Source organism: Sinocyclocheilus anshuiensis, unplaced genomic scaffold (genome assembly GCF_001515605.1).
Source record: "Sinocyclocheilus anshuiensis isolate Anshui unplaced genomic scaffold, SAMN03320099.WGS_v1.1 scaffold923, whole genome shotgun sequence".
In the NCBI taxonomy this organism is placed as follows: domain Eukaryota; kingdom Metazoa; phylum Chordata; class Actinopteri; order Cypriniformes; family Cyprinidae; genus Sinocyclocheilus; species Sinocyclocheilus anshuiensis.
In genome coordinates, this window is record NW_015544138.1 from 403,454 (window position 1) to 421,514 (window position 18,061).

Genomic DNA, 18,061 nt, shown 5'->3' on the forward strand with positions numbered 1-18,061 from the left:
AATAAAATAAAATAAAATAAAATAAAATAAAATAAAATAAAATAAAATAAAATAAAATAAAAAAAATAAAATAAAATATTAGATGAAAAACTTAAACTTAAAAAACTTTTCAGTTTAATTAATTTTTCCTTGGCAACTAACTGAAATAAAGCTAGTTTATGAAACTATTAAAATTAAAATAACTTAATGAAACACTGCACTACAGAAACACTACACCAAAAAAAAACTAACTAAAAAATAAAATAAAATAAAATAAAATAAAACGAAAAAACTTAAACTTAAAAAAACCTTTAAAAATTGAGCATTTTGCTTTGCAACTAACTGAAATTAATTTTAATTTGTAAATTAAAAATAAAATTTAAATTAAAAGTTTAATTTGAGGTACTAAAATGACTACAAATTAAAGAAAAATAAATTAAAGCTAAATATACATATAGAAAAATATTGACAAAAACAATAAAATTACTAAAACTAACATTTAAATATGAAAATACAAAACTAAAGGCTAATACAAATATGAATAAAATAACACTGTTTTCTACATGTTTATAGCAGCTAACTAAATAAAAGCATCTAGTTTAATGACAGTCTCTTTCGACTACAGCAATGCATGTTAAGCATGTATAACAGGACCAAGCATTCGTGTGGTGTATGCTTCTCTATGTAGACCATGCAGGACTGAAAACGAGTGTGTTTGACTCACTGGTGTCCATTCTCCTTCCCTCCACTGACCGCAGGGACTGAAACACACGGAGGAGTCTGGAGGACGAGGAAGATGAGCACAGGACGACTCTTCAGCGACGCCGCCCTGAGCGTAAATTAAAAATAACATTTAAATTAAAAGTTTAATTTGAGGTACTAAAATGACTACAAATTAAAGAAAAATAAATGAAAGCTAAATATACATATAGAAAAATATTGACAAAAACAATAAAATTACTAAAACTAACATTTAAATATGAAAATACAAAACTAAAGGCTAATACAAATATGAATAAAATAACACTGTTTTCTACATGTTTATAGCAGCTAACTAAATAAAAGCATCTAGTTTAATGACAGTCTCTTTCGACTACAGCAATGCATGTTAAGCATGTATAACAGGACCAAGCATTCGTGTGGTGTATGCTTCTCTATGTAGACCATGCAGGACTGAAAACGAGTGTGTTTGACTCACTGGTGTCCATTCTCCTTCCCTCCACTGACCGCAGGGACTGAAACACACGGAGGAGTCTGGAGGACGAGGAAGATGAGCACAGGACGACTCTTCAGCGACGCCGCCCTGAGCGTCTCTACAGCTGACGTAGCGCTCCCGCCGGCCCTCGCCGCACGACACCGAGCACTGAAACACACACACAACGCATAAATACAGCTGGAGGTCCTATCAACTACGGCCCCCTAATAGTCGACTAACCGTTAGTCAATGAGAAGAGGCTTGGTCGACCAAAATATTATTAGTCGCAGAAAAAAATTATCGACCGCAAATATGGCTTATCATCTGAAATATGTTAGTATTAGCAAACTTACATGGCCGCTCAACCTAGAGAAATGTGCCCTGTTCAAGTGTCTGTGCGGAGTGTGGAAGCTGAACAGTAGAATCTGTAAAGACTCTAAGTTTATTTGTGTGCACTCACAATTAGGGCTGTACAATAATTCAATATCAATATGTATCGCAATATATATTTTTTTTCAATAACGGTGATATGATTTTAAACACATTTCCGATATTTCGATATACATTACCAGTGTTTCCCATACATTGATTTATTTGTGGCGTTTGACTTCGTTGGCACTACACGCTTCAAAATCAAAACGCGTTGCGGGTGTTTTATATGAATGCATCTCTGAAGGGAACCGACTGTCTTCAGAATAGTTTAGATGGCATTTTCATTTTATCTGATAAAGTAGAGTTCATGAGCGGAGCTGCTTTGATTACAGCCGTTACCGGGGAAACCGATGTTTCTGCCGCTCTCAAAGCGCCTGCTGCTGGCAGACAATCAGTTTGCATTTTCAATAATAAGCCCGTCTCCAGCAACGTTTTTGTTGTTGCTCAATTTTTTTGTTTTGTTTTCTGCAGCAACTCAGAGCACTTTTTATACTCTTTTTACTGGATAAAGCACATTTGTTTCAATCTATAAGAATAATCAGCCTACAGTACCAGTCAAAAGTTTTTGAACAGTAAGATTTTTTATTTTTTTTTTAAATTTTTTTTATAATTCTCTTCTGCTCACCAAGCCTGTATTTATTTGATCCAAAGTACAGCAAAAACAGGGAAATTTTGAAATATTTTTTACTATTTAAAATAACTGCTTTCTATTTGAATATATTTTAAAATGTAATTTATTCCTGTGATCAAAGCTGAATTTTCAGCATAATTAAAAATCTTACTGTTCAAAAACTTTTCGCTGGTAGTGTATGTTAGCCTATAGTTCAAGATTAATATTAATAAGGTGAGTCTGAGATGTTTATTTGACAGGGATTTCACATTTCTTGTTTGTATGAAGGCTAAATACAAATAAAAGGTGAACATTAATTTATTTGTGCTGGGTTTTTTCTTCTTCTAAAATATTATATAGTTTTATAGGAGGAGATTTCATAGACTTCAATTAATTTTTCATAAGTTTGTAGGTACAGACATTTGTTTTTATGAGGCTTTTTTTAAGTCACATTTATTTATATAGCGCTTTTAACAATACAGATTGTGTCAAAGCAGCTTTACAGTATTAAACAGGAAAATAGTAAACACTCAATTTTCAGTTAAAGTCAGTTCATCGTTGATTCAGTGATGTCATCATCCAGCTCAGTTCAGTTTAAATAGTATCTGTGCAATCAAGTCGACTATATCGCTGGAAATTAAGTGTCCCCAACTAAGCAAGCTAGAGGAGACAGCGGCAAGGAACCAAAACTCGACCGAAATTAAGAAATATATCGTGATATAATTTTTGGCCATATCATCCAGCCCTACTCACAATAACAACAAAACATTGTGCTTTTGTAAAATAATGAAAGCCAACAGGATGCGCTTTCTGCCGTCTCGGTCTTTGTGAACTTGAGTGCAAAACTCCGTGTATACTTGACTTACAGACATGAAAAAATATACAGAGAAAGAGCGAAATGCCTACTTTCAAATGAATCAATTCAAATGGACAACAAATATTCTCAGATTATGTAATCCATATGAAACATGCATACAGGGGCGTTCCACTGCTGCGGAGATGACAAGTCAGTGTCACCGACTTCATCTCTTAAACCAAAAACAAAAGAAGCACTAGTTTAACAATAATTTATTAAAATGTTAATGCAGTCTCCTTGTTGTTTTTCCCTGACACATTCATAATCATTACTTCTGCCGGTGCACTCTGGCAAGCTTTATGCATGTGATTGAGCAATTATTAGACAATGTAGGCAATTAAAGGCTCAATATTATGATTTAAATTGCATATATAATAATAAATAATAAACATGCAATTAGTCGACTAATGCTTAAAATGAACGACTACTAGTTGACCAGAAAGATCTTTAGACGAGGGTAGCCCTAGGATCAACTTTGTCTCAGGTGTTCATTAGAAGAGATAAAAACAAACGCAAGTGAGTCAAATGAGATCATTTGATGTGAAATGTTACTCACGCTGGTCCATGAGCCGTATCTCCACTGTGTGTGTCTCTGACCCACTTCTGCTGGTCTGGGTGTGTTAAACACTGACGCTGCGCGAGGACAAGCTGACAACTCACAGTCCTACACACACACACACACACGCGTCAGATTCATAGGTAAGAGATGATGTTGGTTATTATACCCTGCTGGTCAAAATTTTGGAATCATTAACATTTGTCAAAATGAAAAAAAAAAGTCAATTCTGCTCACAAAGGCTGCATTTATTTGATCAAAAATACAGTAAAAATTGTGAAATATTTTTACAGTTTCAAACAGCTGTTTTCTATATGAATATCTGTTAAAATGTAATATGCTAATTTGCTGCTCAAGAAACATTTCTGATTATTAGCAATGTTGAAAACAGTTGCCCAATATTTTTGTGGAAACTGATACACTTTATTTTTCAGGATTCAAAGATTAATAGAAAGTCCAAAGGACAGCATTTATTTGAAATAGAAATCTTTGTAATGTTATAAATGTCTTTGTTGTCACTTTTGATCAATTTAATGCTTCGTTGCTTAATAAAAGTATTAATTTTTAACTTTTTTGTTTAATCTGACCCCAAACTGTAGAATCTTAGAATTATTTCTTAAGGATCATGTGACACTGAAGACTGGAGTAATGATGCTGAAAATTCAGCTTTGATCACAGAAATAAATTACAGTTTAACGTAAATTCACACAGAAAACAGCTATTTGAAATTGTAATAATATTTCACAATTTTTACTGTATGTTTGATCAAATAAATGCAGCCTTAACACACAACTGTCAGCATAAAATTATTCTTAAAATGTGTGTGTGTGTGTGTGTGCGTGTGTGTGTGCGCGTGTGCGTGTATACATATATAAAAAGAAAAACAGAAGGTATTTAATATAAAACCAAAAAAAGTTAAGGAAGTTCATTAAAGTGCATATTTTCCCCTGGTCAAATAGAGACTCACACACAGAAGTCATGTTCACCTGTCGAGGTAACCACAGCAACAGCACGATGCCCAACAACTGTATCAACAAAACAATATACTACTTTTACATCACCTAATTATAGATTTACTTATCACACAAACTTTAGTTTTGTTTAAAAAGTCTTAACGATGTTCGGGTAAGCATGACGGGAGCAGCCAGAGACAGTCTGGGTTGCGCGAGACAAACCTGAACAGATTGTGCCAGCTGAAAGTCGTTGTATGATTCGCACACAGCGTGATCTGCAAGCGCTCTTTATGTGTTGAGTGGATGAAACCTGCATCAGAAGCACATGGAACAGATCGAGAAACACGTAGGCAGACGAGCGGTAAAACTGGAGGAGGGGGTCAAAGTTTTAGCCGAGACGGAGGAGGAGGAGGACAGAGAAAGGTTAACACAGCGAAAAATCACATATACTCTTGTCCTAATTAGAGATGACGGGAGAACTTGATTTGAAGATGTTCACACTTCTAATGCTTATTCAGACACTTACAAAACAGACAAACACTTTTATAAAGTGGATATGCATAGATAGATAACTTTAGTATTTTTTAAAATGCATTTATAGGATTGTTTAAAAACTTTCCCCAATGTATCTTTAGCAAGGAAAATACAGACAAATTAGAGATTAAATTTTCATAATCTGAAAATTAACTGAATTTAGAAAACAACAGTACACTTTGTATTTTGCTGCAGACTATTATACATTTTGTTAATATTTTGAATTAGTTTTTTGTTTTTTTTTACATATTCTGTTTTCGTTTTAAAGTTAATTTTGTTCATTTTCAGTCATTTTGTTGGGTGTTTTTGTCATTTTTAGTAGTTTTTTTTTATTACAGTGTTTTTTTCACTTGTATTCTTTATAGTCTTGGTTTATTTAGTTTACATCAAGTTAAAGTAATTGAAAAATTAGAAATCTTAACTTGGCAATTAGCTGAAATAAAATATGTATTTTAATATATATATTTTATTCTATTTCAGTTTTTGTAATGTTTGTTACTAGGTAAAGTAATGAAATGTTATTTATGGTTTTTAGATTTATTTATCTATAATAACCCTAGTGTTCGACTAGTATGCAGTACTACTATAAGAAACACCAGATCAAAACAGCATGAGGGCATCATGATGCTTCAGAATATAAGTACGGTTGGATGTGATTAGCGTCTGGTTCAGCTGTGGTCAGTACCTCGCTCCATTCGCTGGCGCTCCAGTCAGGACAGGGCACGTCATTGCAGGGTTCGCTCAGGACTCTCTGCTGCTCGCTACACTCTCGCTCCACCAGCCTGCGACCCAGATTGTTCATACAGTACGCCTGCCGCGTCCGGACGCCGTGTCCGCAGCTCTTCGAGCACTGCAACCACAATCACATCGCATTACAAAACGGCACATAATCAGGAGAAACAGCATAAAAATAATGTGCAAATTACAGATCCTTATATATTTACTTCACTTCATCATTTAAAGGCAAGACACTACAGACATTATTTTTCCATGCACTGCTCAAATGGGAAATTCTGGGATATTTTATTTTATTTTAGACTAGTGGAAAGAGTTTATTTTATAACACTATCTATTTGTGTTTGTAGATTTAGATTACAATCCATATCTTTAAAAAGGTTTTTCCACCACTTCAGCAGAACTTACATGCTCCAAAACTTAGAGTTTTATTCCTCTCTATATTCTGAAGGTTTTTACTGTGGGGCTTTTTTTCATATATCATTCATCTGGTTTTCAATTTATTGCATCGTGATTTGAGCACTAGTGCAGATGGAGCACGTGATTGTGTTTGTTCACCTGACTGTCTCGAGGTCTGGTGGCTGCGTTACAATCTCTGTCGTCCACTGTCTCGCCGTAAGCTCCCGACACACACCTGACCGCACGCATCTGATAGCCCTGACCGCAGCTCACCGTGCACTAAAAACACCATCATTCCCATTCAGAACGTCTGGTGACAGAAACTGACATGATAAAGGAACCGAGCGTCTGTTTCTCACCGGACTCCAGGCTCCGACCTGCCAGGACGCACATTCGGGAAGCTCACAGCCGCCCACCGCCGAGGGTTTGGTGTTTGGGTCACAGCGCTGCTCATTCAGCTTCTCGTCTCCCAGAATGCAAAGCACCTGTCGGTGTCTGACGCCCTTCCCGCATGTCACCAGACACTGATGTGAACAGATGCACAGAGTCTCAAAGTACCGTATTCTCCAGAAAACAAGTCACTTTTTTTTTTTATAGGCAACTTATATATGCAATTAATGTCATAAATAAATAAATAAAAAAAAAATTGGATTGGTGTCGAATCAGAGAGGTACATGAGCCCACATTCATTTGTTTAGCGCATTTCCCACATAGTGCTAGTTTAAGTTTCACTTTAAATAAATGTGAAGCTTTGCGTTTATAACAAATATTGTTTAAAATGAATGCCACTATAATTTATGTTTGTTTTATATTCATATTTATCATTCATGTTATGTTATAAATATGGTTCAATTTAAAGGATTTGTCGTAGAGTGAGAGGAACTAAAAAACTGCACATTTATAGTGTTCATAATGTTTGTAATGATACCATGTAGCACTGATATAATACTATAATTTGCGTTAATATTTTAAAATAGATTTTATTTTTATATTTTCTGTTTTCATTTTAATATTAATGTTTCAGCAATTCATGGATTTTTTGTAATTTTATTAGTAATTTTTCTAATATTAGTAATTAGCAATTTGTTTTTGTTTTGTTTAGTTTTCTTGTCAGTTTTATTAGATTTTTTTGTGTATTCTATTAATGATATTCTGAAGGTTTTTACTGTGGGGCTTTTTTTCATATATCATTCATCTGGTTTTCAATTTATTGCACTTTCTCTATTCGCGTCTGTAGATTTCAAATTTACAATACATATCTTTAAAGAGATTTTCCCCCACTTCAGCAGCGCTTACACACACCAAAACTTAGAGTTTTATTCCTCTCTATATTCTGAAGGTTTTTACTGAGGGGTTTGTTCATATCATTCACACAAATTTTATTATTGCACTTTATCTATTTGCGTCTATAGATTTCAATTACAATACATATCTTTAAAGGCCGTTTTCTAAAAATGAGTTTGTTTCTCCACTTCAGCAGCACTTACATACATAAAACTTTTTAATATAAACATAAAAGCAGATTTATTCATATCTATATTCTGAAGGTTTTTATAGAGGGGTTTGTTCATATATCATTCGCCTGGTTTTATAATTCTTAATTCCAATTTGATTAATAACGATTCAATTTAGTATTGTTTAAAATGCATTTATAGAATTGTTTAAAAACATTCCCTATAGTATCTTTGGCAAGAAAAATACAAACAAATTATAGGGTTTTTTTCCCCAGATTTTATATTTTATTTTTATATTTTCTGTTTTCTCTTTAATTTTAGGTAAAAATGTTAGTAATTTTGTCATGTTTTTGTCATTTTTTGTAGTTTTTTTAAAAGACATCTATATAGCATTTTTATAATAGTTTTTTTGTAGTTTTTAAAACAAAAAACAAAACAAAACAAAACATATGTTTCTAAAACATAATGAGTTTGTGTCTCCACTTCAGTATCACTTACATACATAAAACTTAGCAGATTTATTAATATCTATATTCTCAAAGTTTTTACTGAGGGGTTTGTTCATATATCATTCACACTGGTTTTATACAACATTTTAATCCTATAAACATGGTAATTTTTTAAGGCTGTTGACAGTATCTATCTCTCTATCTATCTATCTATCTATCTATATTATTATTATTATTATATAGAGCTCAGGGTGAAGAATAACGGAGGATATGAGCAGTATCGTGCGTCACCTGAGACCAGGTGCTGTACTGCCAGCTCTTGAGCAGACAGTCCCCATGACATCCCTCGCGCGTCTGCGGTTTGGGCAGGTCTGCGCAGGCCCTGGCCTCCATGCGCTCGCTTAGCCTCTTATTCTGGCTGTAGCGCATGCACAGAACATCCAGCGCACGGTAACCCGGGCCACACTTACTGGAGCAGTCGCTCCGTTCACTTAGAATTCAGTCAAATTGCTTTCCTAACAATTTCAAACTGCAACTGGGTGGGAACTGCACTAAAATATGCATGACAAAGACAGTCTGAGGTTTCTATGTGAAATCAGCATGAATCAGCAACTTGAATGTAGTGTACAGATGCAAATATTTCATGAAAATATTTTGGCAGCAAATGCAATTACATTTCCTCTGTTTCTTGGCTATAATTACTAGAAATGTGAGCTTTAACAAACAGTAACATAATCTTTGAAATGCACTGAAAGAACTGCTGTAGAAACAATTTTGTCTGAGAAATTGCTTGTAAATTTCACAATTAATTACAAAGAAACTGCAAGTAACACATTGTATTAAACGTGAAATTTTGAAGTGGAAAGACTGAAGTAGTATATTCTTGTAAAAGTAATAAACTTTGTTGTTTTTTTTATAACTTCAAACAATGTATAGTGTTAAAAAAATGCATGCATTAGGAATGATTACACATGTAATTATATTTAATGTAAAAGCCGGTAATGATGGAGGATATTGATGGAAAATAGTTCACATTAGTAGCTGATGTGACTTGCATCAGGGTTGTTATTACTAACTAATTAACTATTTTAAATCCTGCTAATTGAAACAAAACTTAAATAAAACAAAATAAAATATTACAGAAAAATATTACAGTGGGTGATGCATCATCAACCCCAGTGTGAATAGGTTGACCATTTTGTCCTCCCACACAACTGTAATATCACATGTAAACAATATTTTAATTTCAGAGCATTTCCTTAGGCAGCACCACCTAAAGAAAAACCTCTTTTTAAAGTCAAATGAAATATTATGCTTTTTACATGCACTGGTCAATATGGAGATTTTGGGCTATTTTGCCTCCATAACATGACTAGTGGAAAGAAAAGTAACAATTACAATACGTTTCTATAAAATCTGTTTCTAATCATTTTTTTCTCATGCACTGAGCCGAACATTCCCACTTCAGTAGCACTTACATACACCAGACTTTTCATTTTTTTTACAGAGAGGTTTGTTCATATGTCAATCCCATTTATTTATATTATATTTTGTTCCTAAAAGTTTTTTTATGGCTGTTACAGCATTTTCTGATTTATGATAAAAAGTGAAAGGAGCGCGTCTGCGGTTTGGGCAGGTCTGCGCAGGCCCTGGCCTCCATGCGCTCGCTTAGCCTCTTATTCTGGCTGTAGCGCATGCACAGAACATCCAGCGCACGGTAACCCGGGCCACACTTACTGGAGCAGTCGCTCCGGCCTGCCACGTGCCACCTGAGGAGGAGGGAAAAACACACCCAGCCAGTGTTCAGCTCATTTGGTTAGTGCTAAGTGTTTTTTTTTTCTGTTGTGTTTACATTTTTAGCTGAGAAACCAAGGAAATGTTATCGCATTTTCTGCTAAAAAATGCTCATGACCGAGATATTTGCATCCATACACAATAATCCCATTTATTTATATTATATTTTGTTCCTAAAAGTTTTTTTATGGCTGTTACAGCATTTTCTGATTTATGATAAAAAGTGAAAGGAGGTGTCCAAAACCTCCTCTGTGAAACCTTCATCAACACTAATATTTCTTCTATTGTCATCATTTGTAAGTCGCTTTGGATAAAAGCATCTGCTCAATGACAATGTAAATGTATTTAAATGCAAAAAAAGAGAAACGTTACCTTGGCAACTTATTGAAATAAAATAAATTAAAGTTAAAGCACTAAAATTACTAAAACTGAAATAAAAATTAAAGAAAATAAAATATTTAAAATATAAAATAAATAAATAAAATGATGAAAGCACATAAAATACAAAAAAAAAAATTTCAAAATATATCAAAAGTGTAAAATATTTTTACAATATTACACAATATTTTGTGCCGTTGGATTCGAGATGCTTTTGTAGTGACACTAATTGAAGGGAAAACATTTGCTACCACTTAAAAAAATAATAGTTATTCCAAACAAAGACTGAATATCAAATCAAACATTTAAAATGAAAATATTTTCAGTGAATTCAGTGTTTGTAGAATTTGAAGTTCTCCTTTTGCTGCATCACTAGTATGGGACTGCTGCATTAGTAATATAAAGCATGAGAGGCGTCGTGTGCTTGTACCTGAGTTCACAGTCAGTATTGCAGGGCTCCGTCGTGCCTCTGGGTCGAGGTAGATTCTCACACCTCTGCTCCGAAACCACCAAATGATCACTCTTACGAACACACACGGCCTTCCGCCGCCGCTCACCTGCAGACAAACACACACAGATGACGTGGAAGGGGCTTGCTTTCAGCTAAAAAGGTGTTTAAGGACAGAAAACCAGGCAAAATGCCCAAACAGAAGCGGCACCTTGACACATGCGGCTGCACTCCTGCCAGGGGCCTGACAGATCCCACACGAACTGCTCTCTCTGCTCCTCGATGGGAATACTGAAGGAATATCTGACGTCTGGATTATACAGGTTTCCCACGCACAGAACCTGAGACGACAACAGATTCATTACACAGGAAGCCTGTAAATCTCCCTCAGATGAAGACATTTCAGTGCTATTATACTGCAGATTTTATTAATTAATCATTTCATTTAGCAGCATTTTTGTCTTTTTTCCAGGAAAACATATCTAAGCATTCTTAAATCAAGACATATTCCCTGAATAAAGACTTATTCAGTCTTGGTATTATTAACTAAACAAAAAAAAAAATCAGTTTAATTAATTGTAATAAAGCTGAAATAAAATAAAAATATTACATGGAAAAACAAACTTTTTTGCCTTGTCAACTAACTGAAACAACGTTTAAGTTGAAGCACTAAAATTGAAATAAAAATAAGTAAGCTACATATTTAAATTATTTAAAAAAAATAAAATTTGTTTTATTAATGTATATCTTATTATAAAAATATATTTTGTATAAAATCATGGTTCTTCATTGAATAAAGCTGAAATAAAATATAAATTGTATATGATTTTTTGCCTTGGCAACTAATTAAATTAAATTAAATTAAATTAAATTAAATTAAATTAAATTAAATTAAATTAAATTAAATTAAATTAAATTAAATTAAATTAAATTAAATTAAATTAAATTAAATTAAATTAAATTAAATTAAATTTTTTTTGCCGTGGCAACTAACTTAAGACAAATAAGTTGAAGCACTAAAATGACTTAAACTGAAATAAATAAAAATAAAGCTATTATTAAAAAACCTAAAAACTAAAATCAATGTATATGTTTTACAAAATTACATTTAATTTTTATATAAAATCATTTTAATTAATTGAAAAAGCTTAAATAAAACAAAATATAAATATCACATGAAAACTTTTTTCATGTAAAAAAAAGTTTACATTGTAGCACTAAAATAACTAAAACCGAAATGAACAAATTAAAGCTAACTATTTAAATATTTCAAAACCATAAAATGTTTTTTAAAGAAATTTATATTTTACTTTTAAAATTATATTTGATTTTTATATAAAATCTAAAAATGACCAAAGCATGTAACAACACACTAAAACTAAAATGAAAATGAAAACTGAAAATCTAAAAATAAAAGCTCATTCAAAATATTAATAAAAACTATAATAGTATATAAATAATACTAAAATAACTAAATAATACTGGTCTTATTCTCACACAATTCTCACACAATTTGGATTCTTAGGTAATCTACCTATTAGTTATATTTTTACTGAAAACAAAGATACCAATAAAAACTTGCAGTGTGCCCAAACCAGGCTTAAGAAAATAAAGTGATGCACAACAAGATATCTAGCTGGTTGACTGGTTTCTGTTGTCATCATGTGATGCTTGACAGCTCATTAGTCTAAAACTGTGCTGTGGTTTTGTGTCATTTCACTGTGAACTTCTTCAGATTGGCTGTGTTTGGTGTAGTTCACTTGCCTGCAGCACGAGCTCCTCCTCGATCCGCTGTGTGCAGTTGATCCGCTCAACCGTGGTGTTAGATCCGCTGTACTCGATCTCTGCTCCCTTAAAGGTGATTTCCCTTTTAAACATGGACACCACGAAGTTCCCGTTCAGGAGGAAGTTGGACTGATTGTCAGACAGAGCTGCAGATGAGAAAAATCAGGGCCTGTATTCACAAAACATCTAAAGGCTACAAGTAGCTCATAACTCGCCGACTTGGGAGAAAATCTTACAAATAATTGGTGTGTCAGTCCTAGATTTAGGACTCATAATTTTTTTGCTCTAAGTGTTTTAGCACTAAAACTAGCTCCTAAATCTGTGAAAGGTTAGGAGTATTAAAGAGGACTCCTAAGATCAAACCACAAACTATCCTAAAATAGCTGTGGACAGCAATCTGCCTCGGAGCATAAACATTTTAGAAATATTTGACGATAATGAGCTTTTAAAAAGCTATCGCCTTTGGTTTTGGAGGTTATCCCAACTCCAGATTTTCCTTTGATTATATTCTTGCTTTCATTAACCAGCTGGGCAAGAATTAACAGATGTTCATGTGTCCAGTTTGGTTTTCTTTTACGTTTGCATGTCTTACTATCAGCCATAATTATTCCACTCTGTTAATTAAAAGGCTGTTTATATGCATATTCACTAATTAAGAGAAGCACACATATAAGAGGCTGACAATTAGCTAAGCATATACTTGTTTAATTAGTGACACTTAGCCTGCATTTTAAAATCTTTATTTGAATACGACAACATTTTTATTTTTAAACCTTTATTTGAATATGGCAACATAATATTGCACTCAACAATATTTCTATGAATAAATCTCTGACAGAGACTACCAGCCAATCACTGTGTGCATAGTTAATAAGCACGCTGACATCATCCATAGCAATGAGGTTAACCCCGCCCCCTTACTCTGAGCTTAAGACTTCTGTCTATTCCTTAGTACACATTTGTCTCAGTAGCTTTGTGAATAGGTTTCAAGAGAAAACTCTTAGCTAAAAACTTTTACTGCTGTTTAGGAGCACTCTTAGTGGTGAGATTAAATGTTTTGTGAATACAGGCCCAGACCTGGACAGTGAACCTTAGGTCACGTCTCATTCATCAGCTGTGTGTATTTGTGTTTATTTGGCCTTTTGACTCGAGTGTGAACAGCTACACAAACGTCCTGGACACGCTCGCTCACTTTCATTAGCACCTCGGCGTCTGTCAATCATCCGGTGTTTGCTCTCCCTGTGACCCCGAATTCCCGGAAGAGTCACGGTGAAGCAGCATTGTAATACCACAGCTGTTCTGGACATGTGCCATTGCAATAGCATGGTATTCTTCATTTGAGTGCCACGTAAATATCATGGCATATAAACACAGCAATCATTCAGTATATATAACACGTGTCAGAGTACTGTGGTATTACCAGGGTAATCTGGTCTGGTTATCTGTACTAACTCACCGAGGTAGTTATCATCTTCTGGCAATCCTGAGTAGCTGACCTGCTTTATATCGATGTTGGTCGCACCAGCAGGAATTCGAACCACAACATTATAACCTACAACACAAGAACTAGATTAGAAACCTTAGAGAGCGATGATAACAAGATGAGAAACAGCAGCGAGTGATGAGAAAGAGATGAGAAACTCCACAGAGCAATGATAAAAAGATGAGAAACACCAGAGAGTGGTTAGAACAAGATAAACACCAGAAAGAGATGAGAATACTGGAGAGTGAGGAGAACAAGATGAGAAAAAAACAGAAATTCATGAGAAAGAGATGAAAAACACGAGAAAACAATGAGAAAGAGATAAGAAACTCCAGAGAGCAATGAGAAAAAGACGAGAAACAATGAGAAACACCAGGGAGTGGTGAGAACAAGATGAGAAACACCAGAGATTCAGGAGAAAGAAACTAAAAACACCAGAAAACAATGAGAAAGAGATAAGAAACTCCAGAGAGTGATGAGAAAAAGATGAGAAACAATGAGAAACACCAGGGAGTGGTGAGAACAAGATGAGAAACACCAGAGATTCAGGAGAAAGAAACTAAAAACACCAGAAAACAATGAGAAAGAGATAAGAAACTCCAGAGAGTGATGAGAAAAAGATGAGAAACACTGAGAAACACCAGGGAGTGGTGAGAACAAGATGAGAAACATCAGAGATTCAGGAGAAAGAAATGAAAAACACCAGAAAACAATGAGAAAGAGATGAGAAACACCACAGAGCAATGAGAAAAAAGTTGAGAAACACCAGAGAGTGTCAAGAACAAGATAAGAAACACCAGAAAGTGATGAGAAAGGGATGAGAAACACTGGAGAGTGATGAGAAAAAAAAGAGAAACACCAGAGAGTAGTGAGAACAAGATAAGGAACACCAGAACGTGATGAGAAAGAAATGAGAAATACAGGAGAGCAATGAGAAAGAGATGAGAAACACTGGATAATGAAGAGAAAAAGATGAAAAACACCAGAGAGGAGTGAGAACAAGAAAATAAAAACTCCAGAAAGTGAGGAGAAAGAGATGATAAACACAAGAGAGCAATGAAAACAAGATGAGAAAAACCAGAGAGTGATAAGAACAAGATGAGAAAAACCAGAGAGTGATGAGAAAGAAATTAAAAACACCAGAAAAGAATGAGTAAGAGATAAGAAACTCCAGAGAGCAATGAGAAAAAGTAGAGAAACACCAGAGAGTGTCAAGAACAAGATAAGAAACACCAGAACGTGATGAGAAAGAGATGAGAAACACTGGAGAGTGATGAGGAAAAAAAGAGAAACACAGGAGAGTGATGAGAAAGAGATGAGAAACACTGGAGAATGATGAGAAAAAGATGAAAAACACCAGAGAGGAGTGAGAAAGAGATGAGAAACAACAGTTAGTGTCAAGAACAAGATAAGAAACACCAGAAAGTGATGAGAAAGAGATGAGAAACACTGTAGAATGATGAGAAAGATGAAAAACACCAGAGAGGAGTGAGAACAAGATAAGAAAAACTCGAGAGAGCGATGAGAAAGAGATGAGAAACTTAAGAGAGCAATGAAAACAAGATGAGAAAAACCAGAGAGTGATGAGAACAAGATGAGTGTCACGATGCACATACACGAGGAACGAGGAGACGCTGGAGAATACTTTTACCAAGACTTTATTTTCAGGAACACAAGGGAGACGAACTCAGGGCGGTACCCTTTCCGGGTGCCATGGCGGAGCTAGGGACTCCGGAGGCCATGGCGGAGCTGGGGACTCCGGGGGCCATGGCGGAGCTGGGGACTCGGGAGGCCATGGCGGAGCTGGGGACTCGGGAGGCCATGGCGGAGCTGGGGACTCCGGAGGCCATGGCGGAGCTGGGGGGACCGCGGCTAGGGCGGCGACGCGCGCGGCAATTTCCATCGCCGCGGGGGGGAAAAACCAGGAAACAAAAACTTTTAAAAGGGCGGAAAGAACAAAAACGAGGAGAAGGGGTGCCGCTTACTTTTGTTTCGGTCCGCTGTTCTGTCACGGTGCACATACACGAGGGACGAGGAGACGATGGGGAATACTTTTACCAAGACTTTATTTTCAGGAACCAAGGGAGACGAACTCAGGAAGACGTTTAACAGCGGACAGAGAACTTGGGACTGGGAACACTATTTATACACACAGGAGGAGGGGATGACGAGACACACCTGGGAGCAATGAAACACTAATCAGGGGAGGAACAGGAAACTAACCAAATAAGGGCATGGGAAGGCACATGGGGAGCAGGACACACACAAAACATGGAACAGAGTCTGACAATGAGAAACACCAGAGATTCATGAGAAAGGAATGAAAAACACCAGATAACAATGAGAAAGAGATAAGAAACTCCAGAGAGCAATGAGAAAAAGATGAGAAACACTGAGAAACACCAGGGAGTGGTGAGAACAAGATGAGAAATGCCAGAGATTCATGAGAAAGAAATGCAAAACACCAGAAAACAATGAGAAAGAGATGAGAAACACCACAGAGCAATGAGAAAAAAGTTGAGGAACAACAGAGAGTGTCAAGAACAAGATAAGAAACACCAGAAAGTGATGAGAAAGAGATGAGAAACACTGGAGAGTGATGAGGAAAAAATGAAGAACACCAGAGAGTAGTGAGAACAAGATAAGAAAAACTCCAGAGAGCGATGAGAAAGAGATGAGAAACAGCAGAGAGTGTCAAGAACAAGATAAGAAACACCAGAAAGTGATGAGAAAGAGATGAGAAAACTGGAGAGCAATGAGAAAAAAAAGAGAAACACAGGAGAGCAATGAGAAAGAGATGAGAAACACTGGAGAATGATGAGAAAAAGATGAAAAACACCAGAGAGGAGTGAGAACAAGATAAGAAAAACCTCAGAGAGCGATGAGAAAAAGATGAGAAACACTGAGAAACACCAGGGAGTGATGAGAAAACCGCAGAGGAACATGATTTTAGCCATGTTTGACGAGTAGCGTGCTGACGAAAACCAAAGAAAGAAAAAAATAAAGAAGGAAATCAACAAATAGAAGAAGAGGAAAGAGGGGAGGAAACCCTTCTGTGTCACATGATGTCTTGCTCCTTTATCCCACCCATGAAAGAAAGAACTTATCAACAAATGAAATTAACAAATGATTCTGTCATTTCCCAGCATTCCCCTCACTGCAAACCTTTCAAGAGGGATGAGAAGAGGAGAGCAGAGCGGTCCATAGGATCTCACCGTATTGTGAGTTGTTGAAGGTTCCAGCGAGGGTCTTACATGAAGAGTTGTCTCCTCCACAGATGCCACACTTATCATTTCTGGCCTTCGAGTTCAAAACATGGTCACAACCTGCTTGCTATGATAAACACATATAATAAGAATGTTAGTTTCCATTTGCACCACAAATGTACCATGGGTACATACCATGGTATTACTATGTTTATTTTAGACATATACCATGGTAACTTGATGGGTTTTGGATAAACGCCATGGTAGTACCACGTTATTCTTTGAAGTACCATTGTATATGAATACAGTAATCATCCAGTAGCATAATAAATTTCAAAGTACCATAGTATTATCATTTTTAGAAGCCCTTTCATACCCTGCAGAGGCCTTGTACACAGATATCATACGTGTCCAGTCCACACGGGGTCCCGTCGACGACCCGATCCCTCAGCTGATAGTATGCCATCGTCCCCGCGACACGACAGAAGAGTTTACAGCGATCCTTCATCAGAACTGAGAAACAAGAGAGATGAGTAGGAGAGTTTTTTGGCATTATTTTACCATTATTTTGTTGATTCTGTACACTATAGCATTCAAAAGTTTGGGGTCAGTAAGTTTTTTTTTATAATAACAAGAAAGGAATTAGTGATGAGAAAGAGATGAAAAACACCAAAGTGTGATGAGAAAGATATGAGAAACACCAGAGGACAATGAAAAACAGTTGAGCAACAGAATCCGTGTATCATTGATCATTCGTTTTTTGATTTAATATTGAAAGTAGAAAAATTAGAAAACGGCTCCTTTTTCTTTTTTTC

General features: G+C 35.5%; 1 protein-coding gene across 1 annotated transcript in view; it reads right to left on the reverse strand.

Moving 5' to 3' along the window:
* Positions 1-18,061, reverse strand: part of LOC107694983 (A disintegrin and metalloproteinase with thrombospondin motifs 20-like) — a 139,308-nt gene that overhangs the window by 40,579 nt on the left and 80,668 nt on the right. The window contains exons 21-33 of the mRNA XM_016494735.1: positions 17,623-17,759; positions 17,256-17,373; positions 14,014-14,109; positions 12,537-12,703; positions 10,984-11,113; positions 10,755-10,881; positions 9,778-9,921; positions 8,444-8,642; positions 6,609-6,773; positions 6,409-6,528; positions 3,629-3,736; positions 1,178-1,342; positions 704-808 (exon numbers count right to left, since the gene is read on the reverse strand). Coding sequence (XP_016350221.1) covers positions 704-808; positions 1,178-1,342; positions 3,629-3,736; positions 6,409-6,528; positions 6,609-6,773; positions 8,444-8,642; positions 9,778-9,921; positions 10,755-10,881; positions 10,984-11,113; positions 12,537-12,703; positions 14,014-14,109; positions 17,256-17,373; positions 17,623-17,759 — 1,781 coding nt within the window. The remainder of the gene's footprint in view (positions 1-703; positions 809-1,177; positions 1,343-3,628; positions 3,737-6,408; positions 6,529-6,608; positions 6,774-8,443; positions 8,643-9,777; positions 9,922-10,754; positions 10,882-10,983; positions 11,114-12,536; positions 12,704-14,013; positions 14,110-17,255; positions 17,374-17,622; positions 17,760-18,061) is intronic.